This window comes from Maylandia zebra, linkage group LG4 (genome assembly GCF_041146795.1).
Source record: "Maylandia zebra isolate NMK-2024a linkage group LG4, Mzebra_GT3a, whole genome shotgun sequence".
NCBI lineage: Eukaryota > Metazoa > Chordata > Actinopteri > Cichliformes > Cichlidae > Maylandia > Maylandia zebra.
Window position 1 is genome coordinate 11,762,958 of NC_135170.1, and position 23,030 is coordinate 11,785,987.

At 43.0% G+C, this 23,030-nt stretch overlaps 2 protein-coding genes across 2 annotated transcripts; both read right to left on the reverse strand.

The window, feature by feature from the left end:
• Positions 1–2,863: 2,863 nt before the first annotated feature.
• On the reverse strand, positions 2,864–6,275 carry nol12 (nucleolar protein 12). Its single transcript, XM_004563040.5, has 6 exons — positions 5,929–6,275; positions 5,380–5,485; positions 5,226–5,274; positions 4,983–5,128; positions 4,769–4,866; positions 2,864–3,330 (listed from the first exon to the last, which is right to left on the reverse strand). Exons 1-6 carry the CDS (start codon positions 6,030–6,032, stop codon positions 3,135–3,137), a joined length of 699 nt encoding a protein of 232 aa, XP_004563097.1. The 5' UTR covers positions 6,033–6,275; the 3' UTR covers positions 2,864–3,134.
• Positions 6,276–7,484: 1,209 nt separating this feature from the next.
• On the reverse strand, positions 7,485–23,030 carry srebf2 (sterol regulatory element binding transcription factor 2). The gene is made up of 20 exons (XM_004563041.2): positions 22,694–23,030; positions 18,293–18,678; positions 17,901–18,093; positions 17,656–17,816; positions 17,312–17,464; positions 16,940–17,215; positions 16,723–16,837; positions 16,488–16,639; positions 15,769–15,970; positions 15,423–15,598; positions 14,865–15,114; positions 14,587–14,756; positions 14,329–14,500; positions 14,062–14,179; positions 13,801–13,910; positions 13,225–13,357; positions 12,447–12,618; positions 11,742–11,918; positions 10,268–10,379; positions 7,485–10,165 (listed from the first exon to the last, which is right to left on the reverse strand). Exons 1-20 carry the CDS (start codon positions 22,782–22,784, stop codon positions 9,948–9,950), a joined length of 3,537 nt encoding a protein of 1,178 aa, XP_004563098.1. The 5' UTR covers positions 22,785–23,030; the 3' UTR covers positions 7,485–9,947.

A 23,030-nucleotide genomic window follows, 5' to 3' on the forward strand; every position in this document is an offset into this window, starting at 1 on the left:
GAAAAGGAGAAAATTTGATCAGTTTAATAGACACGTCATAAAACTTAAGCCATTTTTCAGGTCAGAGAGCATGGTGAATGCAGGAAGATCAATATAAACTACAGTACGTTTTAAATCTAACTCCACAAACTCTCACACTACACTTTAGAGTCATTGAATTGCCATTGCAGCTCCTTTTATCATCACGATGCCTTCTTTCTTACCTGTCTGTGCTGTCGTCGTCAGCCTCGCAGATATAAAGCTCGCAGTCGGGGCTCAGGATGCACAAAGAGGGCTCCCCATAACCCAGATGAACTCCATTGACATCGCAGTAGCTGCTCACCACTGACAGACCATCAGAATCCTCCTGATAGGATGAGAGGGAAAGACATGGACAAATCACAATTTTGCGGCAAACTCCATCCCTCTATCTCTCCAAGTCACAAAAAGAGGAGAGGAAGTGATGCGCCTCCACCGGCACGTGAAGGTTCACTGAAAGTACACATCAGAGTGCATACATGACAAACCCTCTTCGTCTGGCTCCGGCTCCTGGAACAGCAGTTTTGATAATAGCGTCTGTCCCCTCTGTCCTCCCTGACAGACGCTCACATGTGCTGCTGTTCGATTAGGGTTACACCTCTGTAACCTGACCTGTCTCGTGGCTTTCCTCATTAATATTTCATCACTTTTTTTTTTAACTCGTCCTCTGCATAAACTTTGCCGTCTCAAGGAATGATTGAAAACTGTCTGCAAATGCCAGAGAATGACAATCCCCAACACCTCCTAGGAATCTACAGGTAATATACTACGGGATCTAAAAGAAGCACAATCAGGTGTAAAATATGCACATAAACAGATTATTGCAAACGTTTCATAGAGGCATATCAAACAGAAGCTGGGGCACAGGTTTCTGCCGTTTCGAAACTGTCCAGAAACATGCCCATCCTCTCTGAACCCCCGTCTAATATTACAAGTCATTCCCAAGAGGGCAGTAAATGATCCAGCTTCATTCATTTTTAATAGAAGCCACTACTGCTACCCTGCTCCACACCATTGGCTCTTATTCTCCGTCTCTGATCTCTCTTTCATTTCCTCACAAGTAGTAAAGTTTCAGACATGATGGCATTTACTTTGTTTACATGTAAAGTTGAATGGGAAATTCTTAATTGGTCCTTTCTTTAACCAGAGAATTGAACTCTAGGGTTAAGTCAGGTGTACTTAAGTTTAAGAGTAATCAGTAGATTATTAAATTAAAGTTAAAGCAGTACAGCAGTGCCTTATTGATTCCTGCACCAGAACATCTGATCTCAGTGCTGCGCTGCCTTACTGCTTAGACCTGTGACCTCTAATGCATCTTCCTGCTGCTCTTCACGTCCAGCTAATCCCATCACTCAGCGCACATTGAGTTCTCATTATCTCTTCCTGGTTACCTTGCTGCTGTTGCTGTGCACATCACCGTCCTGCTTGTCTCACCTTGCTGCTGGTGTCTCTTTCCTCCGCTTGGGAAGAAATCGGTGTTAACGCTTCTCCCTTTCTTGACCCAATCCCGGTTTTAGCCCCGGCTCCGGACTCGGCAGCAGATATCTGTTGCTGCGTGACCTCAGTGCTCTCCCCCGCACCGGCGTGCAGGTGCCTCTGGCGCAGGCAGTCGTGGCAGCGGGAGGGGTCGAAGATATTGGGCTGGAACTTGGGGCAGATGGGCTCATCGCCGGAGAGGGCCATGGTGAACGCAGAGGGAGAACCTGGATGTTCATTGCCTCCAACAGAGAAAACTGGGAAACCACAGCAGGAAATATGCAGAAATATTTATCTAACACTTGAGGAAGACATTAAAAAAAGACTGTCAAATTACAGAAGTGTTTCTGCACATTTAATCTAATTTGGTAATGTACAGAGCAAGCATGAGCCACTAATGCGTGATTGTGACACATTACTGTAAGGTGGTGTAAGCAGAGCAGCTGCAAACAGTGCATACTAAAAAAGGGGTTTTTGTTTCAGGACGTGAGAACTGTTAAGATCACTGATAACTAACCGCACTCGCAGCTGATGAAATACAGTCCAGTCAGAGCAGTTCCACAGTACTACACACCACAAGACACATGCACTGTAACCAAGCAACTTCTACAAGCACCAGCGCCTCTGGTAATAGTCAACATGTCAATTAAGCCTTTAATAGTGTAAAACTGAGGATGGTAGAAATATATAAAAATGGTTTTGTTATGAAAAAGATTTAAAATTACCTGACAAGAGGGACTCCAGCTTTCAGCGTGTCATCATTAAGGATGAACTGCCCATCAGACCCCCATCAGGCACATGCCTCCTCTTCCCCATGCTCTCTGTCCTCCTGGCCTGCCAGACACTTGAATCAATCTGATTGGCTGCTCTGACAATGAGTGAAACTGCAGCATCTGTGCCATCCATGGCGGCTCTTAGCCGACACGGCTGAGACCCTGAAGCGCACACAAACCCCAGGACCAAGATGGAGCCAGTGGCTTATTGGTTCTCCTATTGAGCAGCTGTATTAAATATCATGGGCTTTAGAAAGCGAAATGAAACGCTCATGCTAGCGACAGCTGGCACACGCTGGCTCAGGTTAACGTAAATAAATAAACACCGGCGAGGTGGGGGTGTTTAACATATATTAAAGCCGCTGGCTGTTTATCGTTCTACATGAAACTGCTTGGTTCTCCTTTAGATCACACAAACACAGGTGATACTCAGCTAGGAGGAAATACAGAGCTAAGGGTTGGTTTCCTGATGTTCTCCAGAGGATGTTGACAACAGCATCAGGTTTCCTATTAAACAATAGAGCACAGTGGGACAAAATTCCTCACAGGGCACGCTGACATAATGTGACATATGACCGCAACATGAGATCATCAGAAATTATTCAAATTTACTTTAATGAAATTTGAGGTAAATACAGCACACTCAGTACACAATTAACAAATAATGGGAAGAAACAAAAAAAGTTGGAAAATGTACAAAACTGAGCACAAGATTTCACAGGGCAGGTAACTCCAACATCATCTTTATGCATACACGTATTCTGTTCGACGCGTGAGCATAAACACAACCAAGTCCAGTTTGTTGAGCTGGCCTAACAAGAGCAGAAGTCCATTGTCAGGAGTTTCTTCCTCCCTTCATGCACTCCTTCAGTCCTGATGATGCACTTTCTTCCCGGTCTGTCTACGTCTCTGACGCTTGCTGGTCCTGCCGCCTTTGTTTCTACCCTCTGTGACACCAGGTCTCTTCTCTGTCAGATGCCCCCGTCCGCCTCGGCCTTCCTGCTTCCCTTTCCTCTTCCGCTTGCTGGTGTAAGTGCTGAGCTGCGTTGTAAGGGAGCGGATCCTGGAGTGATGAAAGAGCGAGAGAGAAAAATAAATAAACCAATCAGCTGGAGTTAGAGGGGCCAGGTAAGGTAGCTGTGTGTACTCTGGAGGTAGAGAAATGCAATTAGGGATGGGTATCGAAAACCGGTTCTTGTTGAGAACCGGTTCCCACTGTTTCAATTCCTTGGAATTGTTTGCCATTTTTGCAAACGATTCCCTTATCGATTCCAGTCGCCCCGAATGACGTCACCACGTTGCGGAGCGTCATTTACCTGGCAGGAAACACGGCGCCTTAGCGGCTCAAACGCTCAAAAGTTTGATTATACTTTACGAGAACGGATGACAACAGGGCAACTTGCAATACTTGCAAAGTAGATATTTCATTTAAGGGAGGAAACACTACGAATATGCAAAAGCATTTGCTCACAAAACACGTGATAACCTTAAATGAATGTCGTGTTTTTAATTCCGCTCTGGACTTGTGAATCTCAACCCAGCAGCAGCGGTAACGTTTGCACGTCCTCTCCCGTTAATGCGGCAGGTAAATAATCAACTAACAGTGCATATTATGTTAGCGCGATCTGCCTTATTACAAAACCTGCCATTACTGTGCATTTAGGTGACCATGATGAGAGAGACAGAGTCTGGCTCAGATGCTGGCAGTTCTCGCTGCAGTCTACTGGTAGCGTCTCCTTTCAGGCCAGAATAGACGAATGTCACTGAGCAGTGACTGAGTTTGTGGTCAAAGGCTTGAACCCATTTGCCACAGCAGATGCCCCCGATTTTCAGTAAGTGAATGTGTTTAATTGTAGGCAGGGACATTACTGGATATTCTTGTGTAATTGCTACTGAATAATTTATGTTATACTTTGTTATTGCTACAGATGAATATTTATTTTATTATTTTACATTTACAATTTTTTTTCCTGGGGACCCTGTGACACCCCATTGAAGAGCCGTAGGCTGGATCTCTTAAGATCTCACTGTTGGGTTTGTAAGGCCATGTTACTCCTAAATTTCTATCTTGTTCAAAGAGAAGATATAAAACAGAGTTCTAAGCAAATCGACCTCAGTGTTCTCCTTTTTTAAAAAAAAAGAATCGAATCGTTAAACAGAATCGAAAATGGAATCGGACTCGTGAAAATCTTATCAATACCCATCCCTAAATGCAATGCAGCATAGTATTAAGATATTTCACGTGTAGATATTGTATTGATACAGGGACACCAAATATCAATGTTTTATTAAATACATTATACTCTGAGAATACTACAAACAGAACAACTCATCTCATCCACCAGCATCATCCTGACATGACATTAGCTGAGCAAATGAAATCAGCTCAAACAAAAAACCGTCCAACACTGGACACAAAGTCCAACGTTTTAATCTTAAAAGCAGGACACAACTGATCACAAGCTGCTCTCAATTAGAGATGTGATTAACAAACTGCTTACTTTTTGTTAAGTATTGGATTCCCAGCTTTTTTTGGCATTCCAACCATTTTCTCTTCCTCTTTCTCCCCCTCCACCTCATCGTCACGCTCCTCATTAGCCTTCAAAACAAGCATACTCAGTGTTAATGCAGTATTATTACCTTCAGTGTTATCTTCAAACTTAGAAGAACACACACATATAGCCTATTCAGATGATTACAGACCTTAATATTTACCTGGTTTGCTGCAGCTTTGAGAAGGCGAGCTCCTGTGAGGTCAAGATCACTGATGGTTGTCACGGTTACTGTGTGGTTGGGATGATCGTACTGCATAGACTCTGTTGTGCTGGTTATTGCATCTTCCAGATCATCTTCGCCTTCCTCTGCAATACAGGATCACATAAAGGGCAATGAAGCTACATGCACAGATTATGAGACATCAGTAAAATAACCAGAGCGCAAGTTTTCCTGTAAACTCACCGAGAGCTTCTGTCCTCTCCTTCAGCATCTTTATGTATTCCTTGTGTCTCTGTAAGAAGACAAACACATTTAATACATTGCCTATTTTCTCAACATGCTCAGGCGTTTAGCAAAAACAGGCTTTAAATCGGGGCTCTTTTCCATGAGGACTCACGTCTTCTCTGACTCTTATCTGCTCTTCCTTGATTTTCTTTCGAATTTCTTCTACTGCCGCTTTCCTCCTCTCCACCTTACGCTTGTGAAAGCCGGTAAGATATTCCCTGAGAGAGAAGCAGATTAAAGTCCAAAACCAAGATTTATTAAGCCAGACTTAGAAAGGTGTACTTTATTAAGAAGAACCTTTATAACTCAAACTGGAAGACTGGCTACAGTTAATTTATGAGGTTTACATTACCTAACAAAAAACTTTAGTCAAATAATAACATTTCTAGAAATTAACAATATTTATAAATGCAGGTATATGATAGTTTGAACACCATACACCATCAGCATTTTTAAATATGACGAGGAGAGTGGGAAGATGGGAAAGCCTCCACTTATTTGGTTAAAATCTTACACAAATTACACACATTTATTTCCAACAAGCTTCCCAAATAAAAACATTTACTAAAAGCTGGTACTAGTCCATGCTAATCAGCGCTAGTGCTATGATGCTAGCTAACATGTTGAAACAGTGTTTTCAGCGACGCGCTTTCAAACTCACTGTCTGTTTTTCTCGTCAAACGTTACGATGCATTTGTTCTCCCTCTTCTTCGATCCTGGCTTGAACTTAGCCTTTTTGGAGACTTTGTTTTTAAAGTTTTTCATGTTGTGCACGTGAGTTCGCTAAGTTACTATACCGCACGTCTGTTATTTTTGTCCGGGGGGGAACACATACCACATGACCTCTACAGTTCCAACAGTTTGATAGCGGCGTTTTAGTTTTAGTTTTTTTTTTTTGTTTTTTTTTTTTAATTACATACACACTTGAAATAAAATAAAATAAAATTAGCGTGGTGGCTAGAACTGTTGCTTCACAGCAAAAAGGTCCTGAATTTGCGTGTTCTCCCCGTGTCTTTCTGTGTTGTTTCCGGGTACTCTGCCACAGTTTGAAGACATGCAGTTAGTGGGGTTAGGTTAGGAGGCGATTCTAAATTGGTTGTGGGTATAAATGTGAGTTTCATATTTAAAAATGAACTGAACTGTTTCGATCTGTCCAAGTTGTACCCCACCTTTCGCCCTATAACGATAGATGGGATAACCTCCAGCCCCCCACGACCCTGAATTAGATACACGGAAGAAAATTAATGGATGGAATCAATCCATCAATCAATAAACATGTCAACAAACATTGCTTACCGGTTATATCAGTACAGTGGGAAATAATCTTTGACGTATTAACTATAAACACATCACAGAAGATGTACAGATGTAATTCTGGCCCCAGAAGTGTTTTTTGGTCTTGATCTGAAATATTCTTGTCATATCCGTGGATTAAAATCATCACCAGTGTGTATTTTGTTTAATAAGAGAAAGACGAGATTTTCTTTCTTTTGATCGATTTTATTTTCAGGGAAAATCCTCGTTATGAGAAGAGATGGGTGGACTCCAAAGCAAACCCGAAACTGCACCAACACGGAACAACATTTAGAGAACTTAAAATTAAGAAGATAAAAATACTTTCCCCTAAAATAAATATTTATTTCATACATAAATTTATAGCTCATGTTAATCCCTCTAATTGTATGATTTTCTCGTGTCTACTTATTTTAAATATACAATCCATGTACTGCAGTCAAGTCACTCCATTAAAATTAAAGGAGCGTCCTACATGTGAGCCCCTATGAATGCATCAGCTGTCATTATGCACAATCACTTTTACTGAAAAAAAGAAAAAGAAATCAAGGAAACCTTTTACCTTCATATTGTGAATATTATCAAAGCACATAACACTGTGTCCAAATCTGGTGCATTTTAAGTTTACTTATTTTTTTTCCTCCAGCATTTTGAGCACTCATAACTTCGAATCATAATTGCATGGCTCCTTTCCCTCTCCTCCTACTGTAGGGGCTTACTGTGCAACCAGAAACGTCTCATCTCTGTAAAAAGTGCACAAGTGTTTCATTTGAAGGAGAAAACTCAACTTCAGCACAGTTATCAGATTTCACTGGCCTTCACATCCAGCCAACGCCCACCTTCCCCTCTTTAATTTGCTCCTTTACATATTACTCATCGACAACCACTGAGTAACATACAGCATTTAGTAGAGACCAGTCACTCTCACACTTTCATGTGTCATTTTATTAGAAAACATTCAAATAAACAGATAAATTCAGACCATAAAAACACCTCAAGGGAAAAAAGACAAAAGAAACAAAATAAAAACAAACAAACACTCCAGCTCGCAGATGTTGTTGAACATAAATTTCTTCTTTGTGTAGTTTACCAGTCAGGGAAGCCTAATCTAAACTGATAGCAACACTTTCAGTACTCCTTAGATTACAGCTTGAGTTGACCTGGAAGACAGGGTACTGGAAACCTCTAATTGTATTCTAGTGTGTTTGCCCGTATTCTAAAATCAAGACATTACAATGTGCGCCAAAGAAAAACAAACAAAAAACATAGAAAGTGATCAAATTTACCATACCAAGCTAAAAAGTTTAAATGAAAGGATCCTTTAATAAAACAGATTTCCTCGGCTCCCGACCTTACGCTGCTCATACAAAACAATAACATAACTGCAAAACTGCTCCCATCTCCAGAAGCATTTATATTAATATTACAGAACCATTAAATAAGAAAAAGGAAAAATGATATTATAAATCCTGCATCATGTATAAGACCATCATTACAAATAAAAAGCAAATTGGACTACAATTTCACAAAGCACAAAGCTCCTCCATCAATCCAACGTGATGAAATATAATTTTTTTGTTTTTTTTACATAACATCGAGGCCTTTTTGCTTGCAATCTGTACAACATCAGTTCTGTCAGTCTGCAGAGCATGACAACACCAAACACCCCCCCATTAAAACCTGTAGCTTTTAAAGGTGGTTTATATAGCGACGCAGCAGAGAAATTGGTTATTCTGCACAAACTTGTTTGCAATTCGATGCTTTTCTTTGCTGCAGTGAAAACATGTCACTACTCCACTTACAGCTTGTGAATTCAAACTGACCATACCTGTTCTACACGAGGGATATTTTCTTGTTTTTTTTTTTTATTTAAAACAAACAAAACAATCTAAAAGGCTCCAGCAGTTTTTCATAGGTGACTGTTCTCAGAGCTCTCTGCATCAGAGGATCCTCTCCAGACATTTACAGCTTGTACTCACTCCCACATACTAATCAGCCTCACAATGAAATGCAGTTTAGCGTAGTAGCTCAACAGGAATTCCCCAAGTCTAAAAAAGACTGGGGTGGGGGGGTGAGATGGGCCATGGGCATTAAAGTTCATGTCCCAAACTCTTATCCTCTGGTCTTCTTTTTCAGACCAAGCTACACCACCTGCCTCCCTGCTCTTCATGATGGAAATCACAGCTCAAAGATGTCGCTGTGCTGCGTGTCAAAAAAAGTGACACAGATTTGGGGGGTGGGGTACACCTTGAGTTCCAGTATGAAGATGATTGGTCAGTGAAGTCACACAGCTTCCTTTTTTTGCTCTCTTTCTTTGTAACTAAGAACTTGCTATTAAACCTACTTCTTCTATGTACAACTTGTATACAATCACATTATAAGTTTGAATGCAATTCATTTCTCATGTAAATGCACCAGCGTGCTTGTGTGTGTGTGTATTTAGGCATTTTCAAACTTGTAGCCCCATTGCTGCCTCCCTCTGTCATTTAAATGTTCCCCTGTTCTCTGCTTCATGTGTGACGGGGTGGAGCATGCCTGCAGCAGCAAACCAAACCCTGAAGTGTTGTTTCTGCTGCATCCTGCTGTTCAAGGAAAGCAGATCAGCTGTGTGTTACTGGAATGATGCTGCACTGGACTGAAGCACAAATCACTTCTAATGGTCACAGAATTCTGTTTTTTTTGCTCCACAGTACAATGCTGGCACTGTACAGTTGTGAGGTAGATAAGGAGAGACACTACTCAGCACTGTACGGTTTAAAGCAAGCAAGGCTATCCTAAAAGCACAGCCGTGCTCAGACCTCAGCTGTCTACTCTTAAATTCTGTGAAGCCCTTAAATGAAGCTTGCAAATGAAACGACACATTACTCTTACTGCAGCACTCACATTGCTGGGTGCCAGTAATGATTGTACGGTGTGGTGTCCTAGAGCAAATCAATGCACTGCTGCATTCATTCATTTAAATAGCTATTAGATAATGGTCCCTTTTCCCTCTAGGGCCTTTTAAACCTGATTTTCTTTTGTTTGAAAAGAGGCAGCCAGCCAGCGTAGTACCAGTAATGACCAGAAGGTGGGGCGACTGTGCTGCAATTAAACTTAAGCGCCAAAGGCGCAAACGTTTCAGCCAGGCGTGTGGATACAGTGCTGATGGATACAGCCCTGTATCCATCAGCACTGTATCCATCAGCGCTGTATCCATCAGCAAAAAAACAAAAACAGCTGTGTGTGTTACGGTGTCCACGTGGCAGAAAGTCTATATTTCTGAATAGCTGACAATTATAAAATTACATGTTGGCGGAGGAGAAGCCTGGTTAATGTCCCTGTGTGTGTGTGTGTGTGTGTGTGTGTGAGACAGCAGAACCACAGAGAAGCCTTGTTTGTTGTGTGTGTTCAAGAAGCGGCGATGGTGGTACCCCCGCTGAGGCGCAGCAGAATCTGCTGACAGTCCTGCAGCGACCGGCGGTCTCCCACCCGCTCCAGGGTTCGCTTGGCCTCAGCCAGTAGACGAGCTCTGTGCCCGGGCGGGGTTAGCAGGGGCATGGGGAGGTGGCGGCAGGCCAGCAGAATGGCGTGAGCTCTCTCCCTCTCGCCTAAAACACACTCGCCATCTGAAAGCAGGCAGGGAGGAGGAGGGGAAAAGAAGAAGAAACTGGATAAATGTCTTTTCTCTTGGTGTGTCTCGTGTCGTACACTAGGACGGTGTTGCCTACCAGCTGTGTAGGAGCTGTGCGTCCTGCGTCGGAGGTTGTGCTCCAGCAGCTGGTGTGTCCTTGTGGGACTGGCTCCAGCCATCAGCCTCACTGTGGTCTCATGAAGGAACACCTAAATAACACAAACAGCTGTCATTATCAGGTATTTATTATCATTTCAACTTGGCTGAACACACATCTGAGCAGCCCTCAAATTCTCTCAGCAGGCACCAATGTCCGTGCACGTGTTACCAACCAGTTCCTCTGCTTTACTACAACTATTCCCCAACACTCTGTATTCATGTTTGTTTTTGGCCATGAACTCTTTGAAACAGCTCTGTATGCATAACATTTACAATTCAACTAAATTAAATATTAATTAAACTAAAAAGTGGAGGTTTAGATTTTCAAGATTGACAGCAGGCCTTTAAAAACTTCACGATTTGTCTTTCTTCAGCCTCTTCAGTACCACACCAACGCAAAACTCATTTTACATCAAACACACTTTAATCTGAACGCCAATTTCTGTCATTGTAAGAAATTTAACTGCACATTAAATCAACGAGACATCTTAATAAAAGACAAAGTATTGCAATTTCAAAAGTGTGTCTCAGTTTTTCTACATGATAAAGAAATAAAGAGTCAGCATGACTTTTGGACCTAAATTGTAATAACTGAAAGTGTAAAATTACAGAACTCTATAATTGATTGTCTGTGTTGTATAATGAATGGGGGAGATTGTTATCAGCAGGGAAAGCTTGTAAAACCTGTGAAAAAGACTGTCCAAAATTGATGACCTCCTTCACATTTTCCAAAGCCAAAACGGGCCGGATTGGAGTCCTTGAAGGTTTTATTCTGGCCCTCGGGCCTTATGTTTGACACCCTTCTAACTCTTTGTCTACCTTCTTTCCTCAGATTTCCTCCACTGTGCTATCTAAGAGGCCAAATGTGAAAAACTTAACAGTCTCAAAAAACAACAAATACATTTACTAGAGGAGCCGTTAAGGCTCCTCTAGTAAATCTCAGAAGTGTGACTGATGATATGGTGAACTGAAATGAAAGTTCTGGAAATGGTAAAAGTGATGGAGATTCATAATAAAAAATTAAAATATATATATTATGTTCATAATGAACAAGATGAGTATCAGAAATGTACCGAGGTGATTTCTCACTTGAAGGATGGAGCCATTTACAGTTTCACTACTGCGAATACTTGGAAGCTGATCGCTGTTGCAAATTCTATTATATATTTTTGAAATTTAATAAGCTACATTTAAAAAAACAAAAACAACCCCCCCCCCCCCATAAAATATGCCAAAAACCATTTCCTGCGGTGCCAAACTGCCAGCCTAAGAAATTCAGAATGACGAATCTCTTTCACTTCTTCCTCTCATTGAGGCCTGAACATAGAGAGTTCTGTCTTTATGATCCTTCGCATATTTCAGCTATCAGCACTATTATTAACATATCTGAATTAATCTCCCCAAAGCCCGACCTTGTGTTGTCCCTGTCTGTAGCACTGTGTGAGTTTTCTGAGTGCGCTGAGGTCCCTCTGGAAACCAGCCAACTGAGATCCAGGAGCCGGGCCAGGTTCTCCATTACTGCTGCTTCCCCGCTGCCATAAACTGGTCCTCAAAGTCAACAGGAGGTCACAAACCAGTAGCTCAACCCCCTTGGAGAAGAAAAAAAAAAAAAAAATGAAAACACAGCTGGGTTGGGTATAGATGCACATAAAAAACCAAACCCCACAATTACCGGTAAATCTTAGCCGACGTGTATGCCAGAGAGATCAAATCTGAAAAGATATTCATTGTTGCTCAGTGTTAAGTGGTGGGGTGTAGTGGATGCGTGCAGATCAGGGAGGCCTCTGTACTGCACTGCAGACACATTGCACTCGGCTTCAGGATCATGCAATGCAACTACAATGCACCACAGCCACCTCCTGCCACCCACACTGCGCGCACACACAGCCCCACAACAGCCTGACCTGACCCTAACTCTGTGTGTGTGTGTGTGTGTGTGTGTGTGTGTGTGTGTGTGTGTGAGTGTTTATGCATGATTAAGCTTTAACTACAGTTAGTGCTGCACTGTGAGACAGTAACTTGTAATATATGGAAGACTCTTTGATGTCTGCATGCACTGCATGTATGAATGTAGGGGCCATGTTTGGTACATCTTTCAGGAACTGTTGATACCCTACCTTGTTCAGCCAGTTCCCAGACTGGGCGAGCGCCACTGAGATGCTGGAGCACAGGTAGCTGCTGCCTCTGTCACAGTAAGAAAGGCAGGCTATTGCCCCTTCTCCCTTCAGAGGGGACAGGCTCATCTGTACAGCCTTGCAGAGAAGCAGCACAGCCTTGGGCAGAGGATGGCTGGAATAGAGAGGGACATTTATCAGGTTATTGTGCTTTGTTTTTTCCCCCCCTCCCACTTTGGATACAATTATTTTAGAAAAATCGGCACCTATAAGCAGTTTGTAGAACCACCAAGTGTGAATCAGATTTTTAATCATCAAATCTGCACAAGATTAAAGCGGATGGGGCCGATCCAGGGCTTAAAATGCAATAACAGGAGAAGAAATTAACTCGAACATGTTTACTGGAGGTGCGAAGGTGCACAAAGAATAAATAGCAAAGTGCAAAAAACTGATTTCTCTGTTGGCTTATGACTGTTCAGTCATAACATCTTAATTGAGTCAGCTTTAATGCCATTTTTGAAGACTGCAAACACAGTGCTGAATATAGAATATACACCTGTATGTGCTGCATGTTTCTGATTTAATTAAAACACAGCCAAGCAGATAAACAGATACCGCCAAATGTCTGCAGGACAGTTTTAATTTGCCTTGATATTGGCTAAATGCTGTGTAACATGTCAGTCGGTCAATTTTCATACTCTGACCATTCCGTGACCTCTGTTGCTGGACATCCTGGAATAGACCACTCCCATTAAGGTACAATATATTTCAGTGCACTTACTCAAGAATGTGCAGAGCTCTCGGCATTCGCTCAGCTTCTGCCAAAAGTGACTTCACTGCGACATCATCGCCCTGCAGCCAGTACACTGCAGCCTTCAGGACCACAGCCCACCAGCGACTCACTGGGTCCCCCACTGGAAGAGGGGAAAAAAAAAAAAAAAAAAAAAATTAAGTACATAAAAGAAGAAAAATTATGCATAAAGAAAATGTAGCTCAAACAGGTTGGTCAACCTTTTGGCGTTGTAGCTTTCCTGCTGTTATCAAAAGCTGCATGCATGACTGTAAAACACTTTTTTTTTTGTAGGGCAGCAACCAGATTGTCACTGTGTTCTTATCCACTGCATTCATTTGTAGATGACTGTAAGCTGTGATAATACCACAAAACATTCATGTGGAAAGCGACTAGTGACTGACTATCAGTGTGCTGCTAGAGGAAAGTAAATCCATTCAGGCTGACAGTAATAATTCAGATTGCTATCTGCTTAGTTATCACAGAAGAAAACGTTCCCCCCCCCACGCAAAGATCTGTTCACGATTCTTATTAAACTGTCACGGTTCTTCTTCATATCAATCATACCTGGAATAGTGCTGTGACTGGGAGGAGTCGAGAAAGGGGGAGGTGGGGAAGGAGAGTCCTCTGTGCAGCTGTTCAACAGCTGCAGGAACTCCAGGGCGCTGGAAAACTCTCTGAAAGGGTAGAAGAAAAGATAAGCTAAAAGCAAATCTAAATCTAAAATTTACACCAAGCTGTGGAAAAAAACAAAACAAAACATAATCTATAAACATTAAAGTGTCTGAGTTTCTCGGTAGTGCGTTGCTGCTGCTATTCAGGCCTTACCCAGACTCGTTCTTGCGTTTTTCTGCTTCAGAGTCGCTCTGCGGCTGGATGAGGGTGTGAACGGCTCTCTCCAAAAGCTTCCTGCAGAAAGAGCGGTGCAGCTGGGCAATGGGGTCAGCTGGGAGGAAAGATCAACAGGAAAGCAGAGAGAACAGGAATATCACTCACGATTAACTTTTGAAAGAAGTTAACTGGATTATTTTATTTTGAATTCGAAGAAGTAAATTAGAGGAAACTTAAGGAGCAGCCCCAACATTTACAACATACCTGGGTCTCTCTGAGAAGTGTACACCCCATCGCCGTTTTCTGACTTCACTGACCAATCACAGCTCAGGAAGAACTGCCTCCCAAGTGGAGTGAAGAGCCAACGCAGGCAGTCAGGGATCGTCTTGGTTTCTGATTGGTTGGCCACACTCTCAGCACAGCCCAGCAGGTAACCCTGAGAGACAGACGAGGTTCAAAACATGATAAAGTGCGAGCGAAGCCAAACATCAACAGTGATGATTTCAAAGGTGACACACTTACAGGGAGACAGGAGAGATGGTGGCCCAGCGCAGTGCGCAAGGCTATTGCGGCAGTGACATAAATCTGGGCGAGCTGTGTGGGGGCCATCTTGCCTTGGGCGCTCACGCTGAGGTTCACAGCGCTTAGAGAGAGCGACAGAGCCCACAGGCTGCTACGCTGAGGCAGCTTTCCTGTAGAGACAAAGAGGAAGCAGATAATGTATCTTCTCATCATGTCAACACGTGTGAAAAGTACAAAACCATCTGCTGGATTCCTGTCTGTGCATCCTAAACGCTTACCCGTGAGTTGCAACTGGCTGAGCTGGTGGTACACAAGTGCCGCGTCCCTCGCGCTGGTCCTCGCCTCCTCCCCTTCGTGCTTCCCTCCGACCTGGTGGACAAGCCAGCCCAGAGGAGTTGGGCGATGCAAGCAGTAGCGAATCACGTTCCAGGAGAGTGAGCAGACGAGGTCCAGCTTGGTTGAGGGAAGAGCTCTCGTCAAAACAGAGAGGCAAGTCTCTAAACTGGCCACTGCTGCTGTGTAATCTCCCTGTAGGAGAGAGAATCACATGAGAAATGGTAAAGTAGTCAGCGTAGACTGACGGAAGAGAAAAACCGAGAAGGTTGTGGCTTAGCTCTGAAAGATGCTAAAAGTAAAACCATGTGCAGAGGAACCTGGCTCAACTGAGACATCAAAAACAGTGAGAATTAAAGCACAAATCTGCAAAGTGCTCTGTAATAGAAAGAAAAACAAATCTTAGGGTACATCCAACTCTAAGAAGTTCTATTAATCCAACAGCATCAGAATAATGGTTTGTTTAAAACATCTCAAGTCCATCTGATCTGATCTGCACTCACTCTGTTGAGATGCAGGTCTGCTTGTTTGCGGTGCCTCCAGAAGGACACAGATTTTGGTGAGTGAAGCGGTGTGACTGGCTCCCACAGGTACAGCACCCTGACACAGCCCCACACTGCTCCCACTCCACTCAGCACCCACACCATCACCCATGGCAACAGGCAACGGAGCCAAGATGCTGGAGGACGTGAAGAAATGAAACATGTCAAAAACAATGTCAAATCTACGAGAGGATGGACAAACCTGTATTTTTAAGATTCTAACAAAGGATTTTCTAGGTGGTATGAACAGGAATCAGCAATTCATCAACTTCTGGGATAAATTAAGTTAAAGATCATCAATTCCCACCAAATTCCTGCGTGTGACTTGGAAACCAGACAAGCGTTCTAGATGGGCCGTGGCCTCCGGAAAGGGCGGGGCTGCTCGATGTCTCCGATCCCAGTAAAGATGGGAGAGGGTTCAGGGAAAGGCAGAAGAAAGTCAAGGCGCAGAGGAGCAGCCGAGAGCGATCCATCACACCAACCGAGGGAGAGTCCGGCTCGCTTTTTATCTAAGACACAGTAAGAGAGACGAAGAACAGGTTCACAGGGACGATAAATAATACTTTAAAGTCGATTTATAATCACAAACCCTTGCTTTGCCCAAAAAACATCTAGTGAAGCAAGCGGAAAAAGAAACCTTTTAAAACATCAACGTAAATCAAATTTTATCAAACAAGAAATCAGCTGTCTCGGAAAAATTAGCTTATGGGCGTTCACCGGCTAAAAGCTTTTACTGTGAAGCAAAGCGAGTGGGAGTAATGTGCAATAAAGCTTTTGTCGACAGAAAGAACTACAACCGCCTCAGGTATGAAGAACCAAAAAAAAAAAAAAAAAAAAAAATCTCATTCTAATCTTCAAAGAGGCACTTTGAAGCTAAGAATAGGAAGTCTTTTAAAACTGCCACTGTCCTTCCTTTGACCTACATAAACACACTGAGCTAATCAGTTTGCTGACACTAAAACACTGCAGTCTGCTAAGCCACTGAGCCACAACCATACTGTGTGTGTGTGTGTGTCCTGTCCTCACCTGTTCATGATCCAATAAAGGGCTCCCTGGTTCTGAATCAACACAGTAAGGAGAGAACTGGTGAGGGGAACCAGAACCAGAATCTGAGGCCGGTGGTGACATCAGCACTACTTCCTCTTTGAGCTCCACATCTTCAGACAGCGTCACGGGCTCTGGGATTGAGAGAAAGTGTCAATGCATTGGACCTGCTGTGACTTCTGATCCGCTCGCAGCTTTAAGTAAAGTGAAGACTTACTGTTCTTCTGGTTGCCCATCTTAAGGGCCAGGTTCTCCTGGCGTAGTTTGTGATTAACCTGTTGCAAGTGCTTTATGTAGTCAATGGCCTTCCTAAGCACTCCTGACTTATGCATCTAGGAAGAAATACATGGAATTTAAAATGCTGAAAGCATATGATATTACCCAGACTTAGTAATTTATCTATTTATTTTAAAGGAGACAATAAAAATATTAACCTTCGCATCACTGCCCATGACCAGATCTCTGAGCTCGATGATCTTGTCGTTGATCGAGGATCTATACCTCTTCTCAATGATGTTGTGAGTTGTCCTCCTCTCGCCCTCCTTCACTACCCCTCCTGGCCCGACTCCTCCCGCTGTCACCTGGCACTGATCCATGCTTGGCCTAGCTGTGCTTTGACAAGAGCCTGGTTGTATCTGTTTGATTGGCAGCTTATCTCCTCCTCCCATCATAACAGGGACAGTGGTCAGGATGTTGCTGCTCATAAGTGTCTGGCGAACGAAAACATACACAAAAACAGTTTTTAGTCTTAATCATAACCTTTGTTTGCATGTAAATAGCAGTGTTGAATCATGCACAGTGCATACCGGGACTTGCAGAGCTGTGTTTTGGATGGGTGTGGTCAGGGTGGTGATGCCTGCAGGACTCTGCATGGTAGACAGCACCTGTGTCCCATCTGGTTTGAGAGTTGTGAGAACCAGTGAGTCCGTCTTAAGAATCTGAGGCTGCTGGACCAAAACCTGAGTGAAGACAACCATAAATTGAACGTTTTCATGTTTGCTTGATTATCACTGTGAAACTAAATATTATGTTAGGGGTTATGTTTGCAGTAACTTGGGGTAAAATTATTTAGGTAAGCTTTGGTGAAATATTCTGATAGCAGAAACTTTGTTTACTCATCCAATCCTGCTAACAACTGAGGATTACTTACAGGTACTTGTTGCACCTGCTGTTGCACAGTGTGGACTGCAGTGGGCGCTGTGGAGATGGTCTGGATGGTTTGACCTGTTGGGGTCAGAACACGCTGGTGCTGAATGGCCACTGGCTGAAGCTGAGGTGACGTCATGATGCTTTGCATTTGTGGCTGGAGGACTGGAGTGACGAGAGAGAAAACAAAAAAGATATTTAGGAAAAATGAAAAGCCAAATTAAATTGCATTCCCTGCTCTGTACTCACCTTGGAAGCCAGGAGCAGGGCTCTGCTGGCAAATGACAGGGTTCTGAATGAAGCGGGACTGTCCGCCATTGGAGGCAATCATCACCGTCTGGGCTGCTTGTGTCTGTATGGGCATGGGTGTTTGGCTGTGGGTCTGAACCAGGGTGTGAACTGGAAAGCTTTGAGTCTGCATGGGGATGCCCTGGGTGTGCATCTACATTCAAAAACAGAAAAACAGATTTTTGTTGTCTTTGTTTATCTGTTACAGTTTTTAAGCAGTCTGAAAATGTTTTACGTCAGCAGAAGCACCACTACAGCACTAGCCCATCACTGTAACAGTCAGACTACAGCTTTCTCCACTCCTAATAGGACTGTATGAGTAGCGTGTGAGAAAGCGTCAGGTAAATCTGTACCTGGATGGTTGTCTGGGCTGCCTGTTGGGGTTGAGGCTGGATGGGTTGGACCATCTGAGGCCTTGGCTGAAGGAGTGGAGGGCTGCGGGTCACCTGTTGCTGCACTGAAGCGTTGGTTGGGGGGGAGGGGGTTTGTGCGGGAGTGAGGGGAGGGGTGAGGAGTACTGAATGTGGGGACAGTGTCTGGGAGGAGGTGAAGCAAGCGTTGGAGCTCTGGTAGGCAGCATTGGTTGAGGGCTGCGGTGTCTGGGGAGTCTGAGCAATTTGAGGTTGAGGCCGAGGGGTGGAGGTGACTCCACCACCCTGTAGAGAGCCTGCTGAGTTCATCTGATCCTCGAACAAGTCTGGGAAGTCTCCCACCTGATTGCTGACAAACTGCAGCATCTCTGAAAATAGGGAGAAAGTAAACAGACAAGAAGTCAAAAACATCATCTGAGGTGTATCTGAACATCTCCGCAAGTCTCCTCTGTAAGTGAGGCCTCGTGCAGAATATTGAGGTTGCTCCAGTGTAGATCAGCCAAAGATATGAACACTATTTATTGCAAAGATATGAATAGAATCTTCAAGACCTGACCTTGAATTGACAGATATCCACACAAGCACAGCTACTGTTCTGGTCATAAATCAGTATAAAGAAACCTTCAAACAGAAGGCCTTGAAGAGGTTTGATGTAATCTCAATTGATGCCACAAAAGAGATAGGCATATAGAGTAAAGAACATTTAGATGAAGAATCGAGCAGCTCTGAAAGGTGTGATAGACAGATACATGCCCCCCCACTCACTCACTCACCCACCCACCGACATTGTGTATGCTGGTGCTCGTGGTTTGGCAACATGACAATATGCACTCAGTTGCCAGTTCATTAGACCCATCGTACTGAATCTAAAACAAACTGCCTCTTCGTGAGGAGAGGTTTTATTAGGAAACAATGATCAACTTAATGTCTTGATTATTTTTGGGAATTATTTTTGTATATGAGGTTTAAGTATAGGGTAAAATATTAAGCATTTTTGGAAATTTAGTTTGAAAAACATCTCTGATAGAAATAGTGTTGAGACAAAATATCAATACACTTACATAATCATATCACAGCCTCTTTCAATATGTTCCCAGCACATTCTTGCCAAATGCAGTATTGTGCCAAAGTCTTGAACCACCACTCATTTCTTTATATTTTGCTATAAAAATGGGTAATATGTGCAGCTATTTATCAAAACTAAACAGTATTTAGGGCAAAGTGAGCTTTTGTACACTTGTAACAAGCCTGAGAGTCAAAATTTGGTATGACTGGCAGCCTGATCTCTCTTAGGCACCTATCATGTCATTTCTTTAGGTAGTCTTCAGAAATACTTCTCCAGACTTCTTGAAGGACATTCAAAGCTCTTGTTTGGATGTTGGCTGTCCTCTGTCAGGATGATCCCATGCCGCTTCAATAATGTTGGGTTCTGGGATCTGGGGAAGCCAATCCATCACTGACTGCGCTCCAATGTGTGTTTTTCTATCCAGGCATGCTTTTACTGGGTTGGCAGTGTGTTTGGGACCACTGTCTGGATGCTGGAAAATGAAATAGCTGCCAGTAAGATACTTCCAGATGTTACTGTATGGTGGAACAAATCTGATGGTACTATTGACTCTTTTGGAACAACTGTGTTGGTCCAAATGATTGTTTTGCTAAGTATTATTTACTTTAGTAATTTGAAGGTTAACGTTTCTAAAAGGAATCCCCTTTCAAAAAAGACAACGACAACTGAAAACACTTTTGACATATAGTATCCCATGTGGTTGAAGCTTGTCTGCCTATGTGATTGATTGTGCCTATGCCCTTAGCTCCCAGGGTCAGCGCAGCGTCAATAAGCTGAGCCTGTAACCTTGAACTTTGTCTTAATGTGAGGCGGAGAAATCAGACAATACAAAAGACAAAGAACTTTTTGTCAAGTGTAAGTGTTAAATCACTAAGCGCACAACCCTTAGACACCACATATCAATACACCCGAGAAGCCCTGCAAGCCACATGTTAAATTTAACTACAGTCACTACTTTGCAGCCTCAAAATGAGTGATTGTTTCCTGCATTGAGTGATTTTTTTAGGCATCAGGAAAATACAAGGCCACTGTATAATACAGTACTATAACACCTTTTTAAAGACATACATAGTTCTCAATCACGCTGCAGTGAAACATGTTCTGCATCTATTACGCCTGCAATAAAATTAATACTTCCTTTTTTGGTGATTTGATTTCTACATTTTTTTTTTAGCACAATATCGCTGCAGGACATTTTGTGTTTCTACTTTAATGGTGTAATGTTTGAAACAAACGCAACACAAAAAGCACTGGGGTACAAGAATAGATGCTTGAAGCTGGAAAGCGAAGAAGGAAAACTCAAACTTTTTAAAACACCAAAAGGTTCTCAGATATGTTTGGAAAAGAAGCCAACATCCTGTCAGCTTTGTCTTTGATCACTCGCTGCATTTTAGCACAGCGTACAAAAACAATAAAAGGCGTTCGTTCCCATCAGTGTGAAGGGTTGCCGACTCCAGACATGAATTGAAATCCAACAAGTCTTTAAAACGAACTCATGTGTGTTTAGATCTCATCTTGGATAATATATCATATCTGCATTTCTACTGCTGCAAAATCTCAAGCTGTAAAAAAGAGATCAACAGTCCAACACTAGCAGCAGAGAGGTCAAGGCCAGTAATTCATGCACTGATAGCCATGACTGAAGTCTGCATGTGACCTGTGTTGACATGACATTGAGAGGTAAAGAAACAGTAATGACCACTTTCGAAACCAATAAAAGGGAAACACTGTGATGCTTTCTTTGAAAAGTGAGCCCAGAGGAGTGCAGGACGGGATTTCAAATAACATCACAGGAACACTAAATGGGCTTCCTCTCAGAACCGTTTCTACCAACCATCCAGTCGAATTTACACTTACAGTAAGGCACTCGCACACTTCAACACCTCGAGGGGAGGGGGTTACAGTGGCTGACAGAACAAAGCACCTCTGAGCCCATGGAGCTCCAGACCGAGACTCCGACACAAAGGGTAAATCCATTAAATGGGGGTGTAGGGCGAGGGTGAGGGTGCAGTGGGGGACAATTTTGTGGGCTGCTGAGAGCAAAGAAAATAAGTTACATAAGCAGAGCAGCAGTTGTTAAGTGAATAATTGGAAAAGCAAGAATGTTCAACATTAATACAGAGTCAAATGCACAAAAGAAAAGCTTGTGACTAATCTGAATTTGCAGCAGTTAAATGCTTTTCCTCATGGGAAATCTGCATTTTCCCCCCCACACAGCTGCAGGCAAAATGCACTGAGTGAAGCAAAAGTCAAGTTAGGATCAGTCAAACCTCAACAGTCATTTGACTTTCACACAATCTGCACATTCTTCTTTTGACACAGTGATTAAGTGAGATTAAATAGCTGTGACTGGGCTGTTCACGAGAGAGAATTAACACCAGATGCCACAGGCAGGTAGGTTTTCAAACCCATGCATAGTAATCTTTATTAGGCTTTGCATGATCTCAGTTAGAGCACTTTGGTTGTATGCTGATGAGTAATTTAAACTTAACACAACCAATTCATCCCATACTGTGCGTCTCACACACACACACACACACACACACACACACACACACACACACACACACACACACACAATTCACCAGTGTATCAATCCGGTCTGGTGGGTTAGCATTCAGTAAAATTCCACCCTAATAAAAAGCTGGTGACTCTGCGTTGGCCAGCCTCACACCAAAAGCCCCCATCCTTTCACTGTGTGCCAAAGGGTGAAACATGTTTTGATAACAGGGAAGTTGGAACAAGGATGCTGTTTGTTCACAGGGTACAGGCCCACAGAGTGCAAAAGGCTATCTGTTTTATTTATTTATTTATTTACTTATTTTTGACAGAGATGTTGTCCCACAGATGATGCTCAATTAGGTCTGCAGAAGCAAAAAGATGCTCAAGTAGGAGTTAAAGCTTTCTTCAAAAACAAGAAGGTCAGAAAGTAACTGACACTTCTTATGGAGGAGTCAAGACAACACAACAGTATCACTTCTTCATCTTTTAGTTTATGTTCATTGTTTGTTTGTTTTGGGTTTTTTGTTTGTTGTTGTTTTTGGTGGGTGGGGGGTATTAGAGAAACAAATAAAGAAAATAGACAACGATAATGCCAAAATAACAGAGCATTCGAGGACTACTAAATATAAGTGGTCTCTATTTTCCTGAGTGGTATCTTGAATACTTAAACATTGTCGCAAGAATTAAGAGCCAGAGCTGCTCATCTCCTTCCGCTCGGCAGGAAGAACAGCTGTCGAGCTAAACGGAAACAGGTCAACACTCGTGAAACACAGCTTAACCTTCCTATTTTTTTTAACGGTGACACGGACACTCACCGTCAATGTCTCCCAAGGTGAATTCGTCCCCTAATTCCGCTAAAGTCGGGTCCATGTTCTCCATGGTGGAGATATATTCCCCGCTGTCCATCCTATCTGTCAGCAGCTCTCCTCTCCGGTTGTCAACGGAGGGACAAAACAAACAAGGTCCACGAGCTCCTCCGTGGGCGTTCGGCAACGCCTACCACACAGCTAACTGACCGCGGAATATGTCCTCTCAACCCCAAAACAACAGAAGCCCCACGAGAGGAGCACTTCTACACCGATAAACTCATTGGCATCAATTTATGTTTGAGGCGACGCCATCTTGTTTCACGCTCATTACGTCATTCACAAA